The sequence below is a fragment of the Aptenodytes patagonicus genome, chromosome 5 (assembly GCF_965638725.1).
Source record: "Aptenodytes patagonicus chromosome 5, bAptPat1.pri.cur, whole genome shotgun sequence".
Classification (NCBI taxonomy): domain Eukaryota; kingdom Metazoa; phylum Chordata; class Aves; order Sphenisciformes; family Spheniscidae; genus Aptenodytes; species Aptenodytes patagonicus.
Window position 1 is genome coordinate 48,370,232 of NC_134953.1, and position 26,562 is coordinate 48,396,793.

At 42.7% G+C, this 26,562-nt stretch overlaps 1 protein-coding gene across 1 annotated transcript; it reads left to right on the plus strand.

The window, feature by feature from the left end:
- The first annotated feature begins 13,328 nt into the window (after positions 1-13,328).
- On the plus strand, positions 13,329-25,217 carry SHCBP1L (SHC binding and spindle associated 1 like). The gene is given in 9 exon segments (XM_076338033.1): positions 13,329-13,457; positions 14,713-14,799; positions 18,015-18,118; positions 20,820-21,011; positions 23,392-23,453; positions 23,456-23,534; positions 23,536-23,587; positions 24,234-24,358; positions 25,163-25,217. Coding segments are annotated over 9 exon segments (885 nt in total).
- The last annotated feature ends 1,345 nt before the right edge of the window (positions 25,218-26,562 follow it).

The window sequence follows — 26,562 nt, forward strand, 5'->3', positions numbered from 1 at the left end:
GGGGCTGGCCGAGCGGCGCGGAGCCGGCGGAGGGGCTCGCTCGCTGGCTGCCGCCGCTCCGCGCCTGGCCGCGGGCTGGGATGGGATGGGCCCGGCCCGGGCGAGGCGAGGCGGCGCGCGCGGCCGGGGGCGGGGCTGCCGGCGCGGGGCAGGCCGGGAGCGGAGTCCCGCCGGCGCAGCGGGCCCCGGGAGCCTCCCCCTCCTCCCGGAATGCGCGAGCTTAAAGGGGCGATGGTGCCGGTGGGGCCCGCCCCGAGGAGAAATGCCCGTTTCCCGCCCTGTGCCTGTCTGCGCTGCCGCCTCTCGCACCGCAGCGGGCGCCTCGGCTGCCGGGGGTCCCGCGGGAGGGGCGACCCCCTGTGACAGGGCTGCCGGGGCGGGGCGGGGTGGGGGGGTGAGTCTCCCTCACAGCGCCGCTGGCATTGCCTGTCGGAGGCGGGAATGCGCCCCCCATGGCGCCGGGCCCAGACGCCGCCTCTGCCCTGTCAGAACCCAACAGAAGCCACCCGTTTCTCTATTTTAAAGGCTTTTCGTAGGGGGGGGGGGGGAAATCAGGTTTCTCAAGAAGTGTGAGAAAATTGATTGTGCTTGGCCAGCTGGACTGTTCTGAACCCGGTTGGTCTCATGCTGTCCAAGGGCACGGGCCTGAGAAAGAATGTGGGTCTAAGGGGACCTGTGTTGCCACCTCAGCTTCTTTAAATTTTAATATGCTTCTAGCTATTTTCATATCTGAATCCAGATCTCTGCACTGCTTAAAGGCATTGGCTCTGTCAGAGATGGCCAAAGACTGGGTTATGATTTTTAGCTATCACCATAAGATCACCCTGTGACTTTTCAGGTTGAGGAATTGTGTAAAGATTAATTGTGTGAAATCTGGGAATTGTGTAAAGCCAAAACTGCTTTTATAGGGGAAAGTGCCTCCAGAAGCCTGCTCAGGAAACAGGAAACTACTCGGTGAAACAGAAACTGATGCGAGAGTCAAGGAAAGGCTTTGTAAACTCAGTGTTGGTTATATTCTTAGAAAGCCTGAATGCAGCCTGTGGCCGAAAGAGCGGAAAAAAATACAGTCTGTTCTGTGAAAAAGATGCACTTTCTTGTTTTGAAGTAAACACACGTATTATGTAGAAGTCAACCCTTTGCTTCATACATTAACAGTGTGTGTGAGACTATTCACAAGGTCCACAAGCACGTACTCGTAAGCAAGCCTGGAAATTATCCTGCTGCTGGTGGACGTTGTTACTACATTTGGTGCTAGACACTGGTGCGGTGATTCCTCTTTTTGCCTCCCCAACAGAGTATTAACCTCACCGTGATGAGATAGCCTCTGTGCCGAGAGTCCCCCAGACACCCCCAGCACCAGCAGAAGGTGTTCAGCGTTACAAAGTCATCGCTGCATCGCTATTGTTCAGGCTGGAATTACACATCTCCAGCGGAAAGTTTGATTTCCGCCGCTTCCCCCCCCTTTTCCTCAGTTTCTGAAAACAAGCTGGCTGCTGTGAAAGCAATGCTGAGCTGATGCCATCAAGGCAGAATCTCTGGAAACGGTGTGCTGATGGAGCTTCTCAGGTTCAGTAACAGCCTGGCTGATGCCTGCAGTTGAAAGTGGACACGGCAGGGCAGGCGACAAGGAACAAGAGAGCAGGAAGCCGCATGGAGCAGATCAATGTCAGGGAGGGAAGGATTAGGATAGAGGCGATAAGGGGGCAAGGACTCTGAGCAGGATCAGAAGGTATTGCCACAGATCCCACTCGGTGGAGCAACGGGATCATCTGTCCACGTGTGGGAGGTTCCCATGGATAATGGAAAAAATTTAGCTTAATGCAAAATTCTTGGGTTTAAAGATACTTAGTTTTAGTACCTAAAAACAATAATCTGTTTGAGTTTTTTAACTAATCATTTTCCAACATTTTAAAGTATGTATATAAGACCATGCGCAACAGTTTATGTGAAGCCCTTCTGTCATTTTCAGGTTGCTGATTCTAATAAATAAATCCTGAGAAAGAGATATCTGCCAATATTTGCCATCAAAATCCACTTCATGCTCGTAACTGCAATTTCATCTTTGACATACATATTTAAAGTACTAGGACAGATCGAGTGATGCAGTCATATTTCATTCGTTAAACCTGCACTCATCTAACTGAAACCAGAATTAAATCTCTCATCCCTATAAATACGTGTCCTGTGCTTTCCTTTTAATGTCCTACCTGCTGAAATACTCTATCAAAGCATTGCAGCATGTTCCCCATAAACCCATTTCCTTTCCAACACAGAAAAAAGCACCCTCATGTAAAATAACCGTGTCTTAAAAGCACAGAACCCGGATAACTTCTCTAACTTTGCAACGCTTACAGGGGTGAATAATAGTAAAAATACCTTGGTCAATAAATTCTTACGACTGGAAACTCCCACGAAGCAGAGTGAGTCATCCTGCATGGCAGGAGTGGCCTGAAAGGAAGGAAGGACTGTTTGATAGATAGGATGGGCACAGCAACAAAACTTTCAGTTAACCATCTGTAAAATAAGACTAATATTTGTGGATAAGGTTTGTGACTGTGCTGGGCTTAGACAGCACGGGCATAATGAAACAACAGTGAAAAAATGACATGGCTGCTGCTTCAAAAGCAGGTGCAAGTCTTTAAGCATTTACTGCCCCAAATTGTGCTAATCACAATGATATCAAGTCTCAAGAAAATTTGCTTCCTATTTAATAAAGAGATGGTCAGGGAAGAACTTAAAAATATGAAGTTAACAGTAGAAATCAGCATGTTATTACTTCAATTCTTTTTTGAAGTACATAGATCAGGTTAAATGAATGAGAACAAGTAGGGAGAGAGTAAGAACAAAGAGAAGAAACACAAAAAAGGAAAAGCAACATAAAAACCTGGGAGGAAACAGCCTTTATAAAAGCAACGCTTACAGGAAATTCTGTCACCTTTCGGAAGGCCAGAACTCCTGAGGTTGGCAGTCTAGCTCTTCGAAGAGACCTCTTTTAGAAAAAAAAAAAGAAAAAGAAAAGCAGTATTTTCTTTCCTTTTGATCAAAAAAAAATTGCCACGGTGTGGTGTGCACCCACAAGCAATTTGAAATAAATTAAGAGCACAGTTAGTCTCTGCCCTTCTACAGCAGCTCAAACCAAGTGCTAACACGCCTATACCTAAGACGTTTGGCCCATTTGGGGCTTGTGAGGTCCAGAATGTTTTTAGTAGGTGTCACGGGGCAGCAAGCACTTTAATTTTCAGTCTCCCCATACTGATTTAGCATCAGCATTTGTTCACAGACAAAATTTGAGTGCATATGCTAAGGAAAACCGCTCAGAAGTTTCAGACTGTGATAGCGGAGCTTGGTTGTTCTGTGGGTCTCAATTATTAAAACAGGTTGATAAAACTAACTCTCACAGAGAAAAACAACCCGCATTTGCTAATAAATGTAAATAGATAGCTTGAAGATCCCCAAATGAAAACTGCTGCACACCCAAACACTTCATTACCAGTACATACATGGTCAGTTTACACTAAAAAATGGACAGAAAAGCCCCGTGCTCGCCGCCAGCTTTACCGAGTTACCAGCCACAGGAGGAGGCACTCGAGCAACCTTATGAAATGTCAGTTGTCACAATCTGGCTGGTTTGGGCAACGTAAGAAGTTTCCAGCAGTTTCCTGCCCTGCCCTCCGTCACGCAGGGTCTTCCCATGGGCCCCACCGCTTTTCTCAGTGGATGCAATCAAAACAACAGTAATTGCAGCAGACATCCACTCCCCGGCCACCAAATAACCAAAAACATTTATAAGAAAGCAAGTGAGTCAGCAGGTTCACCAAAGAGTCGGTGCAAAAGAGTCAAAATTCAGAAAGGCTGGGTGACAAAATTCAGATGCTTTTACAGGAGGATGCGAAAAGAAACCACACTGCAGTCTCCAGTACTACACTGGGGAAGACAAAAATAAACCTGCTCTAAACTGTTTCTTTTTATGAAGATAAAAGCCAAGCTTTAGGCTTACTTGTTTTTCTATCTTGGTTGAAAACTTTATTTTACCAAGTTGGATTAAATATTTTGACTGAGTCCCAGCTGGGATAATCTCTGTGATTCCACTGAAGCATGTAAACGACTGCAAATTTAATTGACTGATCCATCACATCTTTCTAGTGCCCGAAGTGAAATGATCAAAATGCGCGTGTGCTATGCAAGGTGGGATTTCAATTCCATTCTTACCAGCTGGGCGCTGCTTCAGTCTCAGCGTCAACGACAATGATGACAAAGCTTGATTTCTTCAGACAACGGCCTACAGGCATGTCTAAAACCAGAGAGAAAAGCTGTACAGAGTTAAAGCGTCTCACATTTTATTTCAACGGGGATGGCAGAAACTGCAGATGTGGGAACGAGGTTAAGGATCGAACGATCTCTTTCCCACATGCAGTGCAACAAATGCAGCTTAGGACTAATGTTACAAATGCATTAGAAATGTGCTTCTGTATTAAAATATGGTTTAAAGCCATCCTGTTTAGAGAAGTTCTTCTGCAATCAAGGATAGGTGTGCAGAGAATGTGAATTAGTTTGGCAAATGTCTGAGGTATCCACTGTCAGTAAAAGTACAGAATAAATCCAAGAACCATACTAGTTACTAAATATTCATACCTATCATGATTTATGGAAGCAGAAAGTTACTGTAATCTTATAAATAGAACTGAAAAAGAGAGCTACTAGTCATGAAAGCAGGTGTTTCATAAAATGGTTTATTTAAGTTTGACTTTCTTGGTTGCTCTTTTGCAGATTATCCCAAATAATCCTGTACAGCAACTACAGGTAGGTGAATAAAAAAGTATCTCTGAACCTGTTCATGAGAGGTAAACTGCTTCTTACAAGTTTCTGCAAACCCAGGAGAAATGAAAGACATAAGCTGATTATTTTCTCTCTTTTCTGAAGTCGGTCTGGGATGTATCCTCATTTTCTCTCCTTAAGACTGTAATGTTGGGAAGAAATATGCTAAAACAAAAATAAAACATGAAAGGACTGTGCAGCTTTTCATCTTCCTATTGTGGATTCAAACACAGCCCATCCTTTTAACCAAAAGCCATTTTGGTTAATGGATGTCTGGTGGTGTATATGAAATGAATTCATAATCTTTGTTCCCTAGCAGATAAGATTTTTATCTTTTATCTTTATTCCCTCTTTTTATTCTGTGATGTAGTCCTGTGCTGAATTTAAGCAACCACATCTTGCAGCCTACGTTAGACCGTGGCAGTAACATCAGAAGGACCCAAGCCAGCCCTAACTATACTTCCTTACCCTCTCCAAGACCTTCACTCGCCTGCCCAAAACCACCATGAACAGCTGCCTCTGTAAAGCCCACCGATGAGGGCGTTGGGAAAGGGACACGCATGGATGGGTGCATTCAGCCTTGAAACATCCAGTGGGCTTCTTGGAGATGAGATGCTCCTCAGCACTCCTTCCCTTCTAGCACTCCCATTCTCAGTCAGTACACCAGCAGTGCATTGCACGGATGAAAGTGTGCCAGAGGAATTGATTAAATTTGTTTCTGTATAGTATTACATCTATAGTATGGAGACACTAAATTCACCAAGAATAGTCTCAGGCTCAGTGCCACCATCACCCTTGCACTACAGGTTCCACTGATGGATGCTCTGCCACCAAAAAATTCCAGCAATATTTAGGTTTCCAACGTGCTGTAAAGAGCAGGACTTGTTTACCCAGATCCATTTGGATAATGTCTGAGTCCTGTTCTTCACCGACTTGCATAGCTATGCAAATCCTTCACATGCGTGAGCTGGGGCTGTTTACACTAACTGTAAAACATTCCCAGTAGAACTATCTTCCAAGCCTGATAAAATGCTATCCCAGAAAGTAGTGCGTGTGTTGGGGGTGGTCATGGGTATCTCACCATGAAGGGTGTTGACCTGTGTGACCACAATGAAGTTGTTTAACAAATATCCTTCCTGAGCTTCCAGCAGAATTCCCAAGATTGTTTTCGACAGAAAGCTGGATAACTTCTTTTGCCGAGTGCCAATAGGACTGAAATTTTCTCGCCAGTTAATTCTTAACTATCGTTTATGGTCACAACCTGTTTTTTTATAGCACAGTCTGCCAGTCAGTCTTGCCATGATCATTATTTTATTAATAGTAAATCATTTTGCTGTTTTATCATTTGTAAAACCCTTCTTTTCCTCATACAAGATGGCCATTGAGAGCCATAAATAGTTTGTCTTGACTAGCAAGCTGCAGTTTGATTTGTTGTTACGCCAGAAGAATTACACCTGGATGCCCAGCTGGAGGATGGCAACACTAGCACGTAATTTTGGGATCTGGAGATTCACTGATCTCTCCCAACTGCTTGTCCCTCCCCCTAAAGCTCCTCAGCAACTTGTCTCTGCTCCTGCATGGAACTGAGTTGAGGCAGAGCTGCTTCCCTATCGCGTGACTTGGAGCGTACAGTGAATGGTGAGGAGCTACGGGGAGTCTGACCTACAGAGCTGCCTTTGGGAGACATACCCACGCCTGTTCTTGGCCGTGTGTCAACGTGCCCCACCTCTAGGCATGGTACCCCTCAGCTCACTACGTTCTCCCCTGCATTGCCTGCATGTCTGTTGATGGTCAGACGATGACCAGTTGAGAGGACAGAAGAGACATTCTCTGTACTCAAAGCCCCCCTGCCACAAACGACTAAATAGACAAAAGAAGCAATTCAGGGAAAATCTGTTCAGCCCCTGTAGCAAAAAATGTACTTGGAATGAACAGAATCTTCTGAAAATATAGCTATTAAGCTCTACAAAGTCTCTGCAAACCTACAAAGCACACACGAACTACAATTTTCAGAGGTTTGTAACTCAGCCATCTTTAGGTAGATGTTTGCAAGAACACTAAAAGCTTTTTTTTGCCATCAAGACCATTCCCCTGTCAAACATCAATCCCTTGATCTACTGTTCAGAAAGAACAGTGTGTCACAGTGAAATACATACAGTGGCTTTGATATGTCGCACACTGTAGTATTCCCTAATGTTTTTGTTTGATCCAAATCACTCTCAGCTGAAAATGAAACTCAACAAACATAATGATAATGATAATGAGACACATAACACATGCAGTTTCAGTGGGAAAAAAGAGTCAGTTTTGCAAAATTACAAACAGTGGAAAAGTCAAGGTTGAAAACACTATGTTTGACAATGCTACCAGCTTCGTTTACAGTAAAATAAGGAACACTGATTTTGTTTTAGCAGAAGAGAAGGCATGGTCTAGTGGTTTGACCTTCCTACCAGCATCACGACTGTAACGCTGACTTTTTTCCTGTTCCTTGGCAGAGCACTTAAACATTCCTCATTCCTTCCTGACTATAAAAGTATCTAATACCTATCTGTTAACACATTGCTATGCCTGCTAAGTGCTCTTGGGCAAATCAAATGAAACTTGTCATCCACTGTGGTCTGTCACAACTATTGAGATGGAACTTTTCCAGGAAGTGTACCTTCATTTGAGTAGTAGGTAGCCAGAAGATGGTCCATCTCAGTGGGATAACACAGTACCATTACTGACTTAATGTTACTTTATGTTTCTTCTTTTTCTTTCTCTGACTCTAGACTGTCAGGATTTATGACTCCTCTCTCTTGTACAATTGCTAAGCCTTCTGTTGGTACTACATAAATAAATAGCAGGTAGCTATGGGTCTAGTCAGCTTCTGAAGAGCACCCACAACTCCTGCTGCAAAGAGCTGGGAGAAATGCCAGCACTCTGATATCCTACCCTTCCTTCCCTTTTCTTTGAGTCAACAAAAGATTCTCCAAAGACCCAGGAGGCTGGGTCCTGTGGGAAAGAGGATACAGTCTGTGGAGGCTAGAGATCGTGTCCAGGGCTGTGTCTACCCTACCAAGTCCTCAGCTAGAGCGGAGGGCAAGTCACAGCTTCTTGGGAGTGTTAAGTCCTACAATCTTGCAACCATAAGAGGAACTGGGAAGAATATAAATGTGCAAGACCATTCCCTGGTTGTTCTGTCGTCCATAGGTATCACAGGATTGGAAGATACCCTAATTTTGCAGGGACTAGGAACTAATCCTGATCCATAAGGCAGGCTGTTGGAACCTCATTCATTGGGAGCGACTGAATTGCCGTTTCCTTCTGTGTCCATATTTTTTTGAATAATAAGAGAATTTATCTTCCTAGTTTGAAGCATGCAAAATGCTGTGTAAACACACTGCTACTTATGGCTTAGCAAAGCAAAGAGAAAAATTAAGACTGTTAGGGAAGGAAATGACATTTTTAAACTCATCAGTGGATACCATAAACAATGGAAAAATGTCTAAAATGCCTTATAAATAGACCGTTTCCTGCTAAATGTCTCCTTTTTTTGCTTTTTGAACTACCAGTAGCAAGCTACCTAAGGAGGAGATTTGAAAATGTATTAAAATAAGAACTCAGTAGGCAAGAAAAACTATAGTTTTCATAGCTGTAAGCTGCATTTTGCTTGCTGGGAACCTCAACATACTACCCACATTTCCATCCCTAACACTCAGTTCATGGAAATATCAGAAAGACAAAGTCAAGTGTTCAGAAAAAGGCAGTGATTGCGAAGGGATGGGAAATTCTAAGAGCTGTACCCTGTTCTTTTACCTGTCAGATCTTTAAAGAATAGGAAGTCTGTAGTCTCTTCAACTGTTACTAATTTCTTCCATTTTGGAGCTCAGGAAAATTATTACATCTGAGAATTCAATTACATTAAAAGCATTTATCTGAGTAGATCAACTGCAACATTTCTCTGACAATTCATTTTTGATACGTTAATTTACCTCCAGCTATAAGCATGTTATTTTAAAATCATATGAAGAAGTTAAAATCAAGATTTAGTGTGTTGATTTATTAAACAATGAATTGTAATTGTTTGCGATGGGGTTAACTTACAATAAGCACCAGGAGAGGGTACAGAGGATAGGCTATGTCTTTATAGGATGGTAATGTCAATCCCTTCTGCTCCTGTTTTCTCGCAAAGATTCAGATACCTGTCGGTGAAAGGCTGTTGTATTTTAATTAGCATTGAATTGACGTTAGAGATTTAGATACCAGAACATGCTTCTCAAAAGTTATTTATTATATGATTTTTAAATCACAGAATGCTTTTTAAAATAGCACCTCATTGTGACTGCCCAGTGTTTTTTTAACCTAGAGTGTATTTTCTGTTGGTCCACTTTTTGGCTTGAGTCATTCTCAAAAAACATTTCACACCTCCCAGTCAGCCACTGGCTTGTGGCAACCGAGTTTTTGCCACCCGAACTGTTTAACTTCAAAGGTTAAGAAAACAAAAAGGCTCCAGAACATAAACATCTTTATATAGTAATACATACCTAGCATACCATTTTCATCAACGCTTCAGTGCAGCTCCCAAAGCTCTAAAATAGTATCTGAAATTTTATACAGGTTTGTTCACTCACACATTTTCCTATATTTAAAACTAAGAATTGTCCCTGGATATGTACATTAGTAGGGAAGGCTGCCTTATTGAATGTTACTGTTTTATCAGACACCACCGGATACCATTTTTATACCCTTGTTTGAGGGCTCTACAAACCCACAGACATATTCAGCTTCTCTTTCATTTTGCCAAACCACCTGCATTTCTTCTTACAGTGAAGTTGGTTGCATTGGATTTAATGAGTTTTGCCAGATGGGTATCCCTCCGGGGTACTCCCTTCCAATTCATTTACGCAAATATAAACGTAATTCCCACACGGAGTACCCAAAAGCATGGTAAGCTTCCAGATAATCACTAGGAGCTCTTTTCAGTTCTCCCTAATTTGGGAAAATATTTAAAGTTGTTTTCATAGAATCATAGAATGGTTTGGGTTGGAAGGGACCTTAAAGATCATATAGTTCAACCCCCCTGCCATGGGCAGGGACACTTTCCACCAGACGGGGTTGCTCAAAGCCCCATCCATCCCGGCCTTGAACACTTCCAGGGATGGGGCATCCACAACTTCTCTGGGCAACCTGTTCCAGTGCGTCACCACCCTCACAGTGAAGAATTTCTTCCTTATATCTAATCTAAATCTACCTTCTTCCAGTTTAAAGCCATTACACCATGTCCTGTTACATGCCCTTGTAAAAAGTCCCTCTCCAGCTTTCTTGTAGGCCCCCTTCAGGTACTGGAAGGCTGCTATAAGGTCTCCCCAGAGCCTTCTTTTCTCCAGGCTGAACAACCCCAACTCTCTCAGCCTGTCTTCATAGGAGAGGTGCTCCAGCCCTCTGATCATCTTCATGGCCCTCTTCTGGACTCACTCCAACAGGTCCATGTCCTTCTTATGCTGGGGGCCCCAGAGCTGAACGCAGCACTCCAGGTGGGGTCTCATGAGAGTGGAGTAGAGGGGCAGAATTACCTCCCTCAACCTGCTGGCCACGCTTCTTTTGATGCAGCCCAGGATACGTTTGGCCTTCATGGGTCATGTTGAGCTTCTCATCAACCAACACCCCCAAGTCCTTCTTCTCAGGGCTGCTCTCAATCCATTCTCCACCCAGCCTGTATTTGTGCTTGGGATTGCCCCAACCCGTGTGAGGACCTTGCACTTGGCCTTGCTGAACTTCACGAGGTTCGCACAGGCCCACCTTTCAAGCCTGTCAAGGTCCCTCTGGATGCCATCCCTTCCCTCCAGCGTGTCGACTGCACCACACAGCTTGGTGTCGGCAAACTTGCTGAGGGTGCACTCAATCTCACTGTCCATGTCACCAACAAAGATGTTAAACAGTGCCGATCCCAATACCAACCCCTGAGGAACGCCACTCGTCACTGGTTTCCACTTGGACATCAAGCCATTGACCACAACTCTTTGAGTGCCATCATCCAGCCAATTCCTTATCCACCAAGTGGTCCATCCATGAAATCCATGTCTCTCTAATTTAGAGACAAGGATGTCGTGCGGGACAGTGTCATATGCTTTGCACAAGTCCAGGTAGATGACGTCAGTTGCTCTTCCCTTATCCACCAATGCTGTAACCCCATCGTAGAAGGCCACCAAATTTGTCAGGCACGATTTGCCCTTAGTGAAGCCATGCTGGCTGTCACCAATCACCTTCTTATTTTCCATGTGCCTTAGCACAGTTTCCAGGAGGATCTGCTCCATGATCTTGCCAGGCAGAGAGGTGAGACTGACCAGCCTGTAGTTCCCCGCGTCTTCCTTTTTTCCCTTTTTAAAAATGGGGGTTATGTTTCCCCTTTTCCAGTCAGTGGGAACTTCACCGGACTGCCACGACTTCTCAAATATGATGGATAGTGGCTTAGCAACTTCATCCACCAGTTCCCTCAGGACCCGTGGATGGATCTCATCAGGTCCCATGGACTTGTGCACCTTCAGGTGCCTTAGATGGTCTCAAACCTGATCTTCTCCTGCAGTGGGCGGCTCTTCATTCTCCCAGTCCCTGCCTTTGCCTTCTGTGACTTGGGTGGTGAGGCTTGAGCACTTGCCAGTGAAGACTGAGGCAAAAAAGTCATTGAGTACCTCAGCCTTCTCCATATCCCAGGTAACCAGGTCTCCTGTTTCCTTCCGGAGAGGGCCCACATTTTCCCTAGTCTTCCTTTTATCACTGATGTACCTATAGAAGCTTTTCTTGTTGCCCTTGACATCCCTGGCCAGATTTAATTCTATCAGGGCTTTAGCTTTCCTAACCTGATCCCTGGCTGCTGGGACAATTTCTCTGTATTCCTCCCAGGCTATGTGTCCTTGCTTCCATGCTCTGTAGGCTTCCTTTTTGTGTTTGAGTTTGTCCAGGAGCTCCTTGTTCATCCATGCAGGCCTCCTGGCATTTTTTTTTTTTTGCCCCACCTTGTGTTTATGTCTTCCAGCCATTCCTTGCCCTCCCTGGATCTGAGGCTGTAAGTCCCAACGGAGCCAAGCTGCAGGAGACTTTCCCGGTTTGTTAACCTGTAGAAGAAATCAAGCTTGAAAGCTTTTACTCGTATCCACCTCATCTCCAGCTCAACTGTGGACAAGTACAGGTGCCCACAGTTTTAACAAATTCCATCTCTCAGGACAAGAGGCAATAACAACTATCCAGTCACTGGAAGCCACATGGCCAGGTCCCAGTTTAGCAACATCTGGCTTTCCAAACAAAGAAAAAAGAATGAACAACGCTGCACAAAGAGATGACACACAACTTCATTAGTCCCCTGAAGTGTACAACAGACAGTTAGCATTTTTCTCATACTGAACCCAAGTACTCACGGTCAAGTTTCCTTCCAGGTTGCAGTTGGGACAGCAGATGTTCTCCCTGTGTGTTATTCTCCTCGCATCCTGCAGTCAGGATTGCCAATTTATTCAGCTTCCAGAGGATAAACGGGAGTTAGCTCAATGAAGCAATTGTTCATCCCGCTATGAATTACGTGAGATAATTTTGCAGGCTTCTTTTGGATTCCTGCTTCAGGGAAACTAAAATGTGAAGGGGTGAGGAGCAGACCTGGTGGCACAAAGCAAGAGGTAGCTTGCAGTTGCTCTCAGTAAGGATGCTTCCTGCTGTCCTGCATGGCTGGAAGGGCAGTGGAAAAAACATTTCATATTCATTGTTAGGTCATTAACATGCCATTAATTTTTTTTGCTATATATTTGGGGCATTTAGGGGCTAATCAATGCTAGTTCTCTATAAACTGATTTGTGTGATCAACAACAGACAAATTCAGTGTTCTTTGGTAAATAAGACACGTACAGGTTTATCCTGAGAAATTACAAAACAATTTTAATAGGGTTGTAACAGAAAGAAAAAACTTGATGAAATGTACTGATAACAGCTGATACTGTTCAGCTGAGTATCTTGAGTAATGAAAACTCAGTATGTGTTGTAGAACACAGCAATTTAAAAAAGGAAAAAAGAGATGAGCTGACAGGTGGGCTGTGTCAAAGACAGTGCTGTGCTTACTACCCTTGTGCTGTCTGGAACTGGACAGAAAGATTTCCAGTCTTCACAACAAGGACAGATAGCCAGTTGTCTATTTTGTTATCATCCCAGCCTGAACCGCAATGCTCTTTCAAACCATGGTGCTGTATAGTGCCGTCAAGACTCTTCCAAGCATGTTATGGTTTCTGTCGCTCTACACCATAACTTCCTGCATTTTTCACGTTTTCTGGAGCTTGTGGCGTTGGAATTCTCCAGTAAATGGCTAGTTTGAAGAAAGATTACCAGGGATGGCATGGAACAAGCACCCTTGTTAGGTGTGTGCAGTCCCGGAGCCGTCAAGAGGCAGAACCCACCTTTGTACCAGTCTTAAAATAGTGAGATACCACCTGGTTAATACAACAGCAGAGCAGCAGAATACAGATAGTCTATAGGCAGAGGGTGCCAGCAATGCAATGGACAAATACCTTTTGGAAAAACTGAAGATGAAGGAAAACTGGCTTGGGATCTGCGAGACTAAACCAGAGCGTTTCATTGTCAATTCAGAAGATATAATTACACCTTCTGTTGGAATACTTGTTGAGGTAACTTCTCTGGCTATCTATCTCGTGTATCCTTGATGCTATCCATGATGATATGTATCCTGACGATCCATGAAAACTCATGTTAAAATCAGTAGGCTACTGACTTATGTAGCGTATTTAATATAACAGAACTTCACCAAGGGTCTCTCTCAGAGAAGGAAGTCATCTTTCCATGGGATAAAATGAACATTACTAAGCACAGTGTGTTGTGATTAGAGATTTTTTTTTTCTTAGAAAGACAACTAATGTTCTCTTTTAAGACTTCCGTTATGTAAACACTTTCAGCTCAAGATTAAGTTCCCAGCCTTCCCTTGGATAAGCTAACTAGGCTGAAGTCTTTTCGTTAGACCTATTTTTGGCCTTGGATACTTTGTGATCACTTTGAACTCTCTCCAAATTTTTAACACTATAAAAATGCTGGATGTGAGAATTGGGCACATTCTAGAAGTAATCTTCCCATTAGAAAGAAATAATAGAAATAATATAAATGTTTTTATACACACATCTTTGCAGCCACCATGTGTTCACATCTTTTTGTTCACTTATTTATTTACAGTGATTTTTAAGTCCTCCTCAGAGATAGCTTTCTACGTAGTCAGCTGTGCAGATCTGGTTTTACTAAACTTGCTTTCCGGACAAAGATCATTCACTTGGAACAAAACAAACCAGACCTGAGTCCGTATTTAAGTTTACAGTAACTCCTCCTCCTTTGGTCTCTTTTGGAGAGTCTCCACTCAGAGTTTGAGGGTCACCTTTACAGAGGCTGAACCTGGAAAGTTTCAGTCTGAAAACGAAGGCTCCATTGAAGCTGGAAGCAACTCAAAGTAAGTTATATAGTGTGGGAAAGCTAAGTAAGCTACTTGCATTGTTTAGACAACTTTGAATATATGAGTCACAGGTAATGAGTAAAGGAACCATCCTTTGAAATGTAAATTCAGAAACCAGCATTTGGGACAGCTTAAATACGCTTTCGTTGCTCGCTTGTAGATGTTGGTTACTATAGCTACCTGATGTAGCCATTATTTTAATGTGTATTGCACATAGACTCAGAAATATTCTGCCTGGAAAGAATTATGGGAAGATGCTCTTCTCACAACTACTGATTTTTCATTTATTATTACAGACCATTTATTTAAGTAGCTTTGTGAGTTGAATCACAAGATCATACAGCTATGTCTATCTCTCTAGTTCTTTGTGTGCATGACGATGCTAATGTAAGGAGGCACCGACATACGTAGCCTTCTGTCTAAATTAGGTTACTTGCAAACCACCTCAGAGTTCATCGTGTCAGCTCAAAGCCTCTCTACCTTTTGCTGAAGGATTTTCCTCTCATTTTGAAAATGTACCAAGAGAACCAATAACGTTCTGGAGCTTTGCGTAACGTTGCTGGAAGCCTGGCCTGGAGAGGGACAGGGTGATGCTGGATTTGAATTGCCCTGGCTTTGGAAGTTGTGAGGCATTTAGCTTTTTGCACTATTTTGACATTCACAGATGATGCAACATTAACTGAGGAGCTGTATCCATAGCAGAAATATTTTAAAGCTTACTTTGTTTTGGTAATAGTATAAGAGGAATCACATAGAAAACTTGAACCTAAAATGCAGTAAGACTGAAAATGTATGTTGAGTAAATCCATGTCACATTGCTAGGAAGCTTGTCTGGCTGAGCTGACCTCGCGTAGAAATGTTCATCAGCTTCTAGTTGCCCCATCCTTGGCTCTACAGAAATCTCTGGTACTTGGTCTCCTCACTCAAGTGGTGTGCCCTCCCCCCACCTTATTCTTGTTCCGTCCAGAGGTATTGTTCCTTGTACTGTTCTCAGTGTACGGCTTTTTTAAGGCTATAGCAATTTATCTCAAGAGCTGACAGGACATTTTAAAACATTTTTTTGGTCAAAAATGTCAGATAGGGAACATTGGTATGGATCCCAACGACTCTCGTGATCGAGAACCAGTCAGGGAGATGAGGTTGTTGCAAAATTGTCTTTGCTCCCAGTGATAAATTTAAAGTGACACTTTTAAAGCAATCAGTTTGAATCCCAGAGATTTCTCTTTGGAAAAAAATTAAGACTAAATTGTTTAAAAACTTTGTCAAGTAAATGCCATCTGGAAGACTAAAAGACAAAACTCTTTTTCTGAGTTTTGAAAAATTCAGTCTTGGACTTTGTCCTAAGTTAGGGAAGAAAAAGAAATCTTAATCTCAAACTCTGGGAGTTTGCAAACATGAAAATGCTTTCACATTTAGCCACCAATTTGTTTTGCTTCATTTTTGGCGCTTCACCCTTAGAACAAAGATTATCACGTGGCAGTCTGTAATTCGTAAGAAGACTTTTCTCCTAATGTTTTGACTTTGTTTTTCTCACTTTATATATTATAGCCTACTTCAAAAATTGCAGAGACTCTTAACAGCAGAGTAGGTGAGGGCCATACGGGCATGCAATTAGAGGAACCTAGTGAATGTGTGATTCCCTGCAGAGAACGGCAACATTCATTTGCACAGTGGGTTTCATATCTGTTGAAGTCTTTCTTGTTAATAGTATTAAAAGTATCATATGTGTAAATCATCTTCAGGATGTTAAAAGATTATCATGTTATTGCCAAGAGTGAGCACGCAGGATCTGCTTCCAAACAAATGCAATAACTGCTTGCTTTTAATCCAACACAAGATTGCCTCTTTCAGCTTTATTAATATGTTTAATGTTAGTGAGACGGTTGTTGCTGTTTTGAGGGCTGTTTACTATGAGTTTGGGGAACAAACTGATACTAAAGCTAGAGTCTAGCTCTGATTCTCCCACTGTCTGATGATGATGGTGATCCTTTTTTTAGCAGTCATTAGCATATGCAGAGGAACACCTTTCTGCATGATTTATCCTAATTTACATAAAACCATGATCAATGTGTGTTGCACCTTCAACTTCTACCTAACATCCATGTCCTCCTATAGATGCTTTGTGATCCATTACCACTGTAATCACGTGAACACAGGTGCTCCTACGAAAAACAAGAAAAGCTCTTTCGAAGCAAACTTCTGTGGTAACTGCTGCATCAGAGATGCTTCCCAAGGCTGACGGCCTCTCCAGGGCCTCTCCTGGGCTTTTTCAGTTGGAAGTTCCTTAGCGAGCTCTTCGACAGGCACTTTTTGTCTCCGCTGTGGGAAGGACTGGTGCAGGATGAAGATGCTGACCCACTGGTGTCTATTTTCGGTCTGTTCTTTTTGATCAGCGTGGCTTAACCCATCTGTTATTTCATCACCCTTGCCCATCTTCTTTACCAGCATAGCAGAGCCGCCTGGCTAATACACTGTGCATCTCTCCTACCCAAGTGCACCAGAAGAACTGGCCTCTACAGACAAAGGTGTGATATTTTTTAACCCCTCTTCTCTTTCTCTTCTTTTGTGGCAGACTGCTGCCTTGCCCAAACGATGAGCGCAGCCAAACTCCGTTCCAGAAGCATTGCTGAGTCTCTGGCTACTCCTGCGAGCAACCTGCCAGCTCCACTAGCCAAACCAAATGTCTGCATTAGCCCTAAGGGAGGAGGATGAACCATTTTATGGCAGCTGTAAAAGGTCACACAGTAAACACCAGTGCTACTGCTCATCTGTTGTCCCAACTGATCCAAGTAGTTTGCATGTGTGTGGTATGCATGTGAGCAAGCAGTTCAAAGCTCTTTCCTGGCTCTTTGAGATTCAGGTTACAAACTAGAGAATTAGCAAAACTTAGTTGATTAATTTGGGTTTGTTCTATCTAGTTTGAGACTGGTTGTTCAAATGAGATGGGTCTTAAGACCTATAACACTTGAAAACCTTTGTCTTAAAAAACACATTCTGCCTTTCCTGCATAAATCTGTGCAAGGTCCGGGGCTTTTTGGCTTGCTTTGTTTATACACATGGGGCATCCCAAGAGATTATAAATATCTAAAAGTCTAATGTTGTTTCACAGTCAGGGATGTACTAGAAATCTTCTAATTTGGCTTCTCCTAAGAACAGAACCAAGCTGTTGCTGTTATTGTGATTAGTTTTCGTATTATGAGTTTAGTAGCCCTTTCCTTCTGCTTCCACAGTTGTTCTTGCAATGTGTTTACATGTTCTCATTTCCTTCAGCCTTCTCTCTCTGCAGGGATGTATTCAGGAGATTGCTTGAAACATCCAATAATGCTACTACTCTCAAATTCTTGTCTTAAGAAAGTTTTGCTTATTTGTATGCTACCGGTTATATTCTGCAGAACAACAGCTAAGTTTTATTGTCCTGGAATGCTCCCTACTCTTCCCCTTCCCCCCATAGATGATAGTTATACCAGAATTTTTTCTCATCTAATTATATTATTTGTAGTCTTTCCATATTAGGAAAATTATCTGCAAACTTTTGTGAGTTTAAAAAAAGAAAAAAAGACAACTTTTCCGTTCTCTCTATCCACTTACATACTGTAACATGAAGATATCCTTTACGTTCTTCAGCGACGTCATCTGGAGAGACTGGGATGATGATGACAGTTGTGAGAAATAGCTCTGGTTGAGGAGCTATTCACGCTGCAGTGGGTCACCATTTTAAAAACATCTGGAGAAGTATAAAATCTTGCATTTGGAATTGATTCATTATCAAAGTAGCGTTAAAGAAGAACCAACAGCTGGAGAAGCTGATGAATACTGGAAAATGTACTGTGCTATGTGAGCTGCTGAAGAAATGGGACACCTAGGTCTCCGGTAACCCTTCTGGGTCATTAGCTACTTGAAAGTTTAGGGGAACAAATAAAAAAGAAAATAAGTAAGTACTTTGAAATTGCAGCTTTCATTGCCTGCATATCCACAGGCTAACATGCAGAGCCTTGCACATTGCACACAGAATATAAAGAATGTACAGTTAATGTGAAACTGGATTAAATCTTCTGTCTGGAATTACATGGGAAATCTGGGAGATTTCAGGGAGAAAAATCTCTTTTCTCATGTAAATGACCATATAAATTCCTTAATTATGACTTGAGTGATTATGTACCAGAAGTACTCACGACCAGAAATATTTTATATTTTAAGAGGGGTAGTGGGGCGGAAGTATATTGGGCAAAACGTTTGATTTGTTATCTGGCACAATACAATAAAGTTTTTTTTGCTTTTTACCATAATGTATCCTTGTATTAGACAACGTACTGTGTTTTAATCCTACCTTTTATATCCATGGTCTTTGGTTGTCCTGAGACTTTTGAGCTCTGATCAGCACCTGGTATTTATGGATTCTTTTTTTCCACCTCAGTTCCTTAAATTCATCTTCAGTTGGATTAGGAGAACTCCTGACATCAAAGTCTACCCTTCCACCCGCTACAGATGCTCATATCATACCAGCAAAACTTGTACTTTGCACAGTGCCAGATTTCTGAGTCACTCGAAGATTTTTAAAAAAATTAAAGTTTATAATGGTGCCTTGGAAAATATGACATCACTGGGAGTTTCTCACAGAAGTTTTCTGCTCTGAGAGCATCCGGCAGGCCACGCTTACACAGTTCCCACCGTGCAGAGTTTGGATCATCCTAAATCCTCATATTCTTTCTTGCCACCAAATCCCAGAATTGATCAGGCCTGCAGAGCGAAGGGGTGAAAAGTGGAGGACAAGTAGAAAACAGATGTAGAAAACATCTTCAGGAATGTCACTTATCAGTGCATGGAATGAAGCAGAGTTCCTATGTAAGAAAGCATAGAATTAAAACTACAATAAATCCACCATGAAATGGTGATCTAGGTTATACGATACTTAAACTCCATCAAAGCAGTTTTGGCCCTATCTGTATTAGTATTTTGAACATGAGCTGGCAGTGTGCCCAGGCGGCCAAGAAGGCCAATGGCATCCTGGCCTGTATCAGAAATAGTGTGGCCAGCAGGAGTAGGGAAGTGATCGTGCCCCTGTACTCGGCACTGGTGAGGCCGCACCTTGAATACTGTGTTCAGTTTTGGGCCCCTCACTACAAGAAGGACGTTGAGGTTTTGGAGTGTGTCCAGAGAAGGGCAACGAGGCTGGTGAGGGGTCTGGAGAACAAGTCTTATGAGGAGCGGCTGAGGGAACTGGGCTTGTTTAGCCTGCAGAAAAGGAGGCTGAGGGGAGACCTCATTGCTCCCTACAACTACCTGAAAGGAGGTTGTAGTGAGGTGGGTGTCGGTCTCTTCTCCCAAGTAACAAGTGATAGGACGAGAGGAAATGGCCTCAAGTTGCGCCAGGGGAGGTTTAGATTGGATGTAAGGAAAAATTTCTTTACTGAAAGAGTGGTTAAACATTGGAACAGGCTGCCCAGGGAAGTGGTTGAGTCCCCATCCCTGGAAGTATTTAAAAGACGAGTAGATGAGGCCCTTAGGGACATGGTTTAGTGGACATGGTGGTGTTGGGTTGACGGTTGGACTCGATGATCTTAGAGGTCTTTTCCAACCTCAATGATTCTATGATTCTAGTTTGTCAAACAAACTTTATGAAGGCAGCTACACTGGGAAAGCCGTGTTTAGACTTCAGCACTTGTTTTCAAACATGAGTCAAAGCCCGGAGCCTTGACACTTCACGAAGCTAAAGTTTATTTTGAGGATTTGGATGTGGCACACAGGTGGTCTGAGCAGCTGACCACAAAAGGAATAACCAACTGAAGTGGTTATTACACTGGAATTATCCATAGCGCAGCATGAAAATGGGCAATCAGTCGGAAGAGGAATTATCTTTCAAGATGCTTTACAATTATAACATCATCAAAAAAAACCCAGTATTTGAGGTATATTTTCTTCTTCCTTGGAAGCCTTCCTAAACTCCTAGGTACCACCTACTACGTATCTTTTCAGGACTGGACCTTCAACTTTTTGTCCTCCATCCATAGGTGAGAATTTTGGGCCATCACTACAGCAATAGTGGCAGATGGCACAGAGCTACATGACCCAATATATGATTATTCTTTCTGCTCACCATAGTTGAGATTTTTCCTTTTCTTGCAATTTCTTTCCTTGGAAAGCGTGCTGATGCAGTTGAGACAACTCTTACTCCCCTTTCCCCCCAAAAAAACCCCAGTTGGCCACATTGAGCAATTAATTTCTGTAGTAGAAGGTAAGAGGAACAGTGGGGAATTACACACCAGACACTGACTATAGGTCAGGAGCTTAGATGTGCACGGAAACAGTAGGAAAAAAGAAAGCAGTTCTTCATGTATTTTCCAGTATAGTCTGAGTGTCTCTTTGCAGACGGCAGCGTGGGAGGAAAACTTGGAATTCCAAAATACAGTCCTGGTATCTAAAAAGCTCTTTGCAAAAGCAACTGACTGCAGGAAACAGAACAGGGCAGATCATCTTTAAATTGCTCTTAAATTTGAGACTTGACTTTTGCTTTTTTTTCCATTTCGCCCAAATGTAGGAAGCAGCGCTCACTCTTTCCTGTATGGGTGAAAGATTTTTCTGTGGACGCTCCATTTCAGCAACATGGCAATTTGAACGTGGCTTTAGAAAGTTGGTACAGTGGAGACCACGCAGTCGTTTTCCCAGGAGAATACGAGGCTGTAAACTTATCCCTGTTAACTAAAGATGTTATATTGGACCTTAGTGTTGTGTTCTCTTATAATTCACCTCTGTCTTTAAGAACTGTAGCTCAAAAGTAGTCCTGATTAATGGTTCTTAGCAAATCATAGGGAAAAGTACATTTCCCAGAGCTTTTCACGGATTAAAAACTTGCAGTGTGAAAATAAACAGCAGAGTATAATTTGTTAGGTACTACCTAGGGAAAAAATACTGTGCAACTGGTATACTGTATAGCAGGAATTCAGTGAAAAATCAGTTTCATAAAACATATATATATAAAAAATAGATGTTTTTTAAAGCAGTATAAAGTTAAGCAGTAATAGCACCTCTAAAGTAGGCAGGTCCTCTTCCCTGATGGCTCTTGAAAGGTATGATTTGGGTTTTTTTATTTTTTATAAGAACATCAACATCAGCACTGTATTTAACACTCCCATAAGGTGACAGGTTTAATAAGAAATTAGCACCAGCAAACTTTCCAGCCATACTTCAGCAAATCACACCTTGCAGGTCTAAAGCTTGCAAGCACCGTTTATCTAAATGCCTGCACTCACTCATGCACGTTTCCTTGTTCAGGTTGATGCCTACACCATCATATGGTCTTGCATCTTGCAAAATACGGCATTGGGTTCCAAGTTTATCTTTTACTCCATCAATTTTTTATGCTTTTTAGTACCCTGAAAATAACGCAAAAGTGCTCCTTCAGCTGCCCGTCAGTTCTGGCGTGCTGTTCTAATGCACGTTACCTCCAGGGGAGAACGGTCACTGAAATATATCCTGCTAAAGCCGGCCCTTCTGCAACACGAAGGCTTGTGCTAACCAGTAAAGCAAAGCTCCCAGCAGAAATACAGATAAACTGAAGCTATTTCTTGCACCTCAGTCTTTTAGTCCCCCCCTTTTCTGCCCAGACACAGGCACACTTAAAATGCATGTGCTTCACCAACACTAAGGCAGCATCTCTTGCTTCTTTAAATGACCTCCTGCTTTTAAAAGCCAGTGCCTCATGCAAAGCTACTGGTGAGGACTTTTCATTCAGCTTCTTTTAAGGATGCCTTAATGCCGCTTTCTGTTACTGCTGAGAACAATGAAATACCAAATGGGTTTCAGAGCTCTTGACAGTGTCAGGAGAAAAGCACCAGGAAGCTAGGGAGCAGGCAACGAGTGAGATCTGGAATGAGGCAATAGAAAACGTCAGTGAATCTCAGAGCTTGCGTGTGCCAGTGAAGCGTGCCCTTCTGCTGCATACAGCAAGGCCACACACTCTCAACAGACAATGTTTGAACCAAGAAAGTGCTTTTAGGCAGCCATTTTCAGGTCTTTTTCCTGTCAAAGCTCCGGGTGAGCTTCTGATTAGAAGTGTTCATCTCCATCTTTTTTTGCTGTTTTTAAACTCTTATTACATCTCTTTTTCAGAGACAGGTAAGGCGGCATCACTATCTTGCATGCTAAGCCACCCTCCTCAATAAAGTTTTATCTGTGACATTAGCTTTCCTCTGGCTGGCATTCCTCACCCCATTTTTGATTTGGAGGTAGGAAAAGAGATCAATTAGGTAATTGCAATGCTAATTCGGTCAGTTTTCTTAGGAACAAATTCAATATGGGCACGCTTTTAACACATGCTCTACAGATCAAGTACAAATGTTTCTAAGTAACTCCATAGAAAAAATCTTCCTGTAAAGAAACTGCTTAAGAGCAAAGACTTTCTTTCAAGAGAAAGACTCATCCTCCTTGGAGATGGTGGTCTTGAGATCAGTGGGATACCATTAATGCCGATGCCACAACTGACCACCAGGTTCTCCTTCAAACTTTCTCCAAGTAAAGATCATAGCATAGTTCTGCTGAATTTTTCTCCATTGGTGGAAATCTCCCTACGGCTGGAGACGTTTTTCAGTTCTTACCCTGGAGTACGTTATGTGACTTGCTGCCTGAGTACTACTGTGTAGAGTAGACAAATCTGCATATTTACTCTAACAGAGCAATAAAAGGCAGACTCTCAGATTTCCTCTCTGGCTCTGAATATCACCTCAAAGACAAAAGTGAATGTGCCGCGCTTCTCATCCCTCCTGCGCGGAGATACACGTTATCTATGCCTTTGTGTTTTGTGTTCCGATTACCAGGCTTTTGAAACAGAACAGTCAGTTTGCACGAACAGCGTTCGTGTTTTGTTTAATGCAGCATGGTACATGCAATCAGGCAGGCAAGCAGGGGGTCCATTTGAAGAAATTAAGATAAAAAGTTGGTTTAATGGCAACTTTGTAACTTGTTGGTAGCATTTTTAGTATTTATGTGAGAGGTTTTAAAACAAGCAAGATAAAAATTCAAGTAACCAACTGACAAGTGTTATCCTTCATATTATGGTTTTGACACTATCGTCAATATTACTTTCACCCTTCTCCTTTTCCACTTGGAACTAGAAAACCAGAAGAACCCATGATTGCTTCCAAACCCCATCATGAGAGCTTTGTGGTATCAAAAGCCAAGATACAAACCTAACGCACTTTAGGTCGGTACAGCAGAGAACAGTCAGTGGTGTCGTGGCTGCTGAATCTGGCGTCTGCACTCACTGGGGCTTCTCTGACCATCACAGATAGCAAGATTACTGGAGCTCAGGTAGTTCATTCTTCTTGAATTTCAGATAATTAAATTTGTTGTACAAGAGATGTAAGAAGTGCTCCGACAAGCTGGCTTTTTGAAACAAAGCACAGATCAATTTACTGACACAGTAAACTCATCACAAGCTCAGTTTTTACTGTGAAAACGTACATGTCATTTCAGGTTAATTTTCAGTTTTCTGTACCCAGGCTGTTTAAGCTCCTCATTAGCATGTCAATCCTTGTTTAGACTGCGCTATTCATTTCTGGCACGGGAAGCGTAGGCAAGGATTACTGCTTTCCCACTTAACTGGTCCTGATGGATTAGGTATTAAAAACCAGACTGAAATTGTTAAGCAGTATTTTCATGCTTGATGCTCCTTAATATGTAAAACAGTAGCACATAGATAAAAACAACTAAGCTGTAATTTGTAGATGCTGAATTGTCCACGGCACCTTCTCCCACCACAACCTGCGACCTGAGCGGTCCTTGGGACCAGGTATCCTTGCAAGCTCCATCCCAGCAGCAACTCCCGATGTAGGCGGGTGACCTACACAATTTTGTATGTTATTACACCAGGCTGTACTCTTAAATGCCATTTAGTTTTTCTAACAATTCTTACAAGCAACATGAAATTAGATATAACCTTTTTGTTAATGAACAGGGCACTGGTGTTGAGCTGTACCCAAGAAGCACAGCTATCTTAGAGACTTACAAAATTCATCACTGCAATAGTACCAGAACCAGTGAGACCTCACACATCATAGCCAGGGTGGCATTAATGTTAAGGTAACATTTTTTGTTCTTTTTCCAGTAATAATAAATAATAGCTTTACCATTACAAATTGAGTAATTTTTGTAAACAGACCTGAGAAACATCAACTTCAGTCTAAAAAGGGAATTTCTTTATCTAGGACTTAACATCAAAGTATCCCCAGTAAAACCATTTTTAGCTAGTATCATAGAATATTGTACATACACTTGATAATCCCTGGTATCCTATTCCACCTCCTAAAACTTACGAAATTAGAAGCAGGGAAAAGCTAATGATAGTTACGTAGTTGCGGCAAAGGGCCCCACTACACATCAAGACCTGATCAGAACAAAACTTTAACTGAAATAGAAGGACTCAGTCATGGAAACGCCAGCGAAGCTGCTCTCCAAAGGGAGGCCAGCTCACTGGAGTTCATCTGAATATAGGCTGAACAGTCGAACAGCCTATAGCTTGTAGGGCCCTTAAGCTCTGGTCTGTGCTCACCTTGCACCCATCCCTCCTGCCTCCTGTTTAAATGCTGACTTCTTTTGAAGACCAGGAACAGCTAGAGAGGAAATTAGAAAGCTTTAACAGCTATTAGATCATACTTAAGCCTTGTAGGCTTGATACTGAAATTATAGTTCTCTTTAAAACCATTGGGACACCTGCTTCACGTTTCCAGTTTTGTGTTAGTAACACAACTGAGATAACACAACGTTTGAGGGGCAAGCCAAGGAAAGCAAGTTTTGCCTGGATGCGATAAATACAGATGTGGAAAGGGAAGGTGGCTAACACTACAGCACATCTTTCAATGTCCATCCCTTCTGATTCCCTAACAGGTTGTTCCTGGAGAAGAAAAATAATCACATTTTCAGTAATAGTGGCACGGAGTGACCATTCTTCAATCTACAGAAAAGTCTACAGAAAGGAATCAATCAGCAGAAAGGATTGTGGAGTTTACTGCATCAGGCTATGCAGAAGAAGATACACACTCCAAATTAATCCCAGATTTAAGTTTGAAGATGAATACTGATACACTTGTTGATATCAGAGATAGCTCTCTAATTCATAGCTGGATATCTAGGCTTCACGTGGCATTTGGCTTTTAGCAGTTTTGATTAAAGAAACAGTGCTTCACCCTTACCTGGTTTTTAAGAACTTTGTTAGAAATACAAAAAATGTTGGACTTGCTTTAAACTTCACTCAAACACCAACATCTCCCACACCCCTGTAAGCACAACTAATTATTGCTTCTGAATAAGCTTTCCAGTTTATTCCAGATTAGTGGGGAGGTGGGGAGGTTAATCTCGCCAGGCTTGGTAGCATAACAGGTTTCATACTGAGCTGTGCCCACAGACATCTCGCTGTGCTGCTGGGGCCCTGCAGTACAAAGTGTGTGCAAGAGGCAGTACCTGCCTGCTGCCACTCCAAGCCAGCACAGCTGGATTTGTGGCCATGCTGTAAGAGAGGTAAAGTTAAAAAGAGTTTTGGCCAAAAAAAAAAATCCCAAAACCATTCATATACGCACATTTATTGTAAACTGAAGTGCTTCCCTCATCTCGTTCACACAGGTGTTCCTGCACAACACGGCCTGACTGTAGAAAACCCTTGAGAGTAATCTGTACCTGCAGGTACCCTGTGTCATCCACCCCTGCTCCAGGTCACTTCCCAGGTGCTAGTCTGAGAGGTACGGAGGAAACCACACCTCGCTGGAGGGCTTTTTATCCCCTCTGTGTCGATATACTTCTGCAAGCACCAGGCAGCCAGCTGAGCTTTGAATGTCCGGAATCCACAGGCTGCAATTTCAATGAATTCTAATTAAAGAATTGCCCTCTTCCACATGTATTTGGAAGAAGGAAGCATGACTACTTTGGAGTAGCAATGTAAATGAACACTGCCTCAGATGAAGGGCACAGTTCACGCTCCTGAGATCGCTTCAGGTTCTGCAGAGACAAGCAGCATCACACCAGTCTTGACAAAGGTATTCCATGTTCCCGCATTATCTGAATCAGCAAAAGAGCTCATCAGCTGCCGTGCCGGGAGGTGCAACACGGCATGCAGTAGGCCAGTGGCTGGCTGCAAAGGAACCAAGTGCTGCCTGGCAGAGACAGAAAACCACTGCAGCAAGGGCTGTTTGCAGTTTATTAGACAACAAAGAAAAATCCCCACTGAGCCCAGGTTCTGTAATTTGAAATTTGTATGGCAGAGAATGGTTTTAGACAATGAAAAGGTTTCCTCA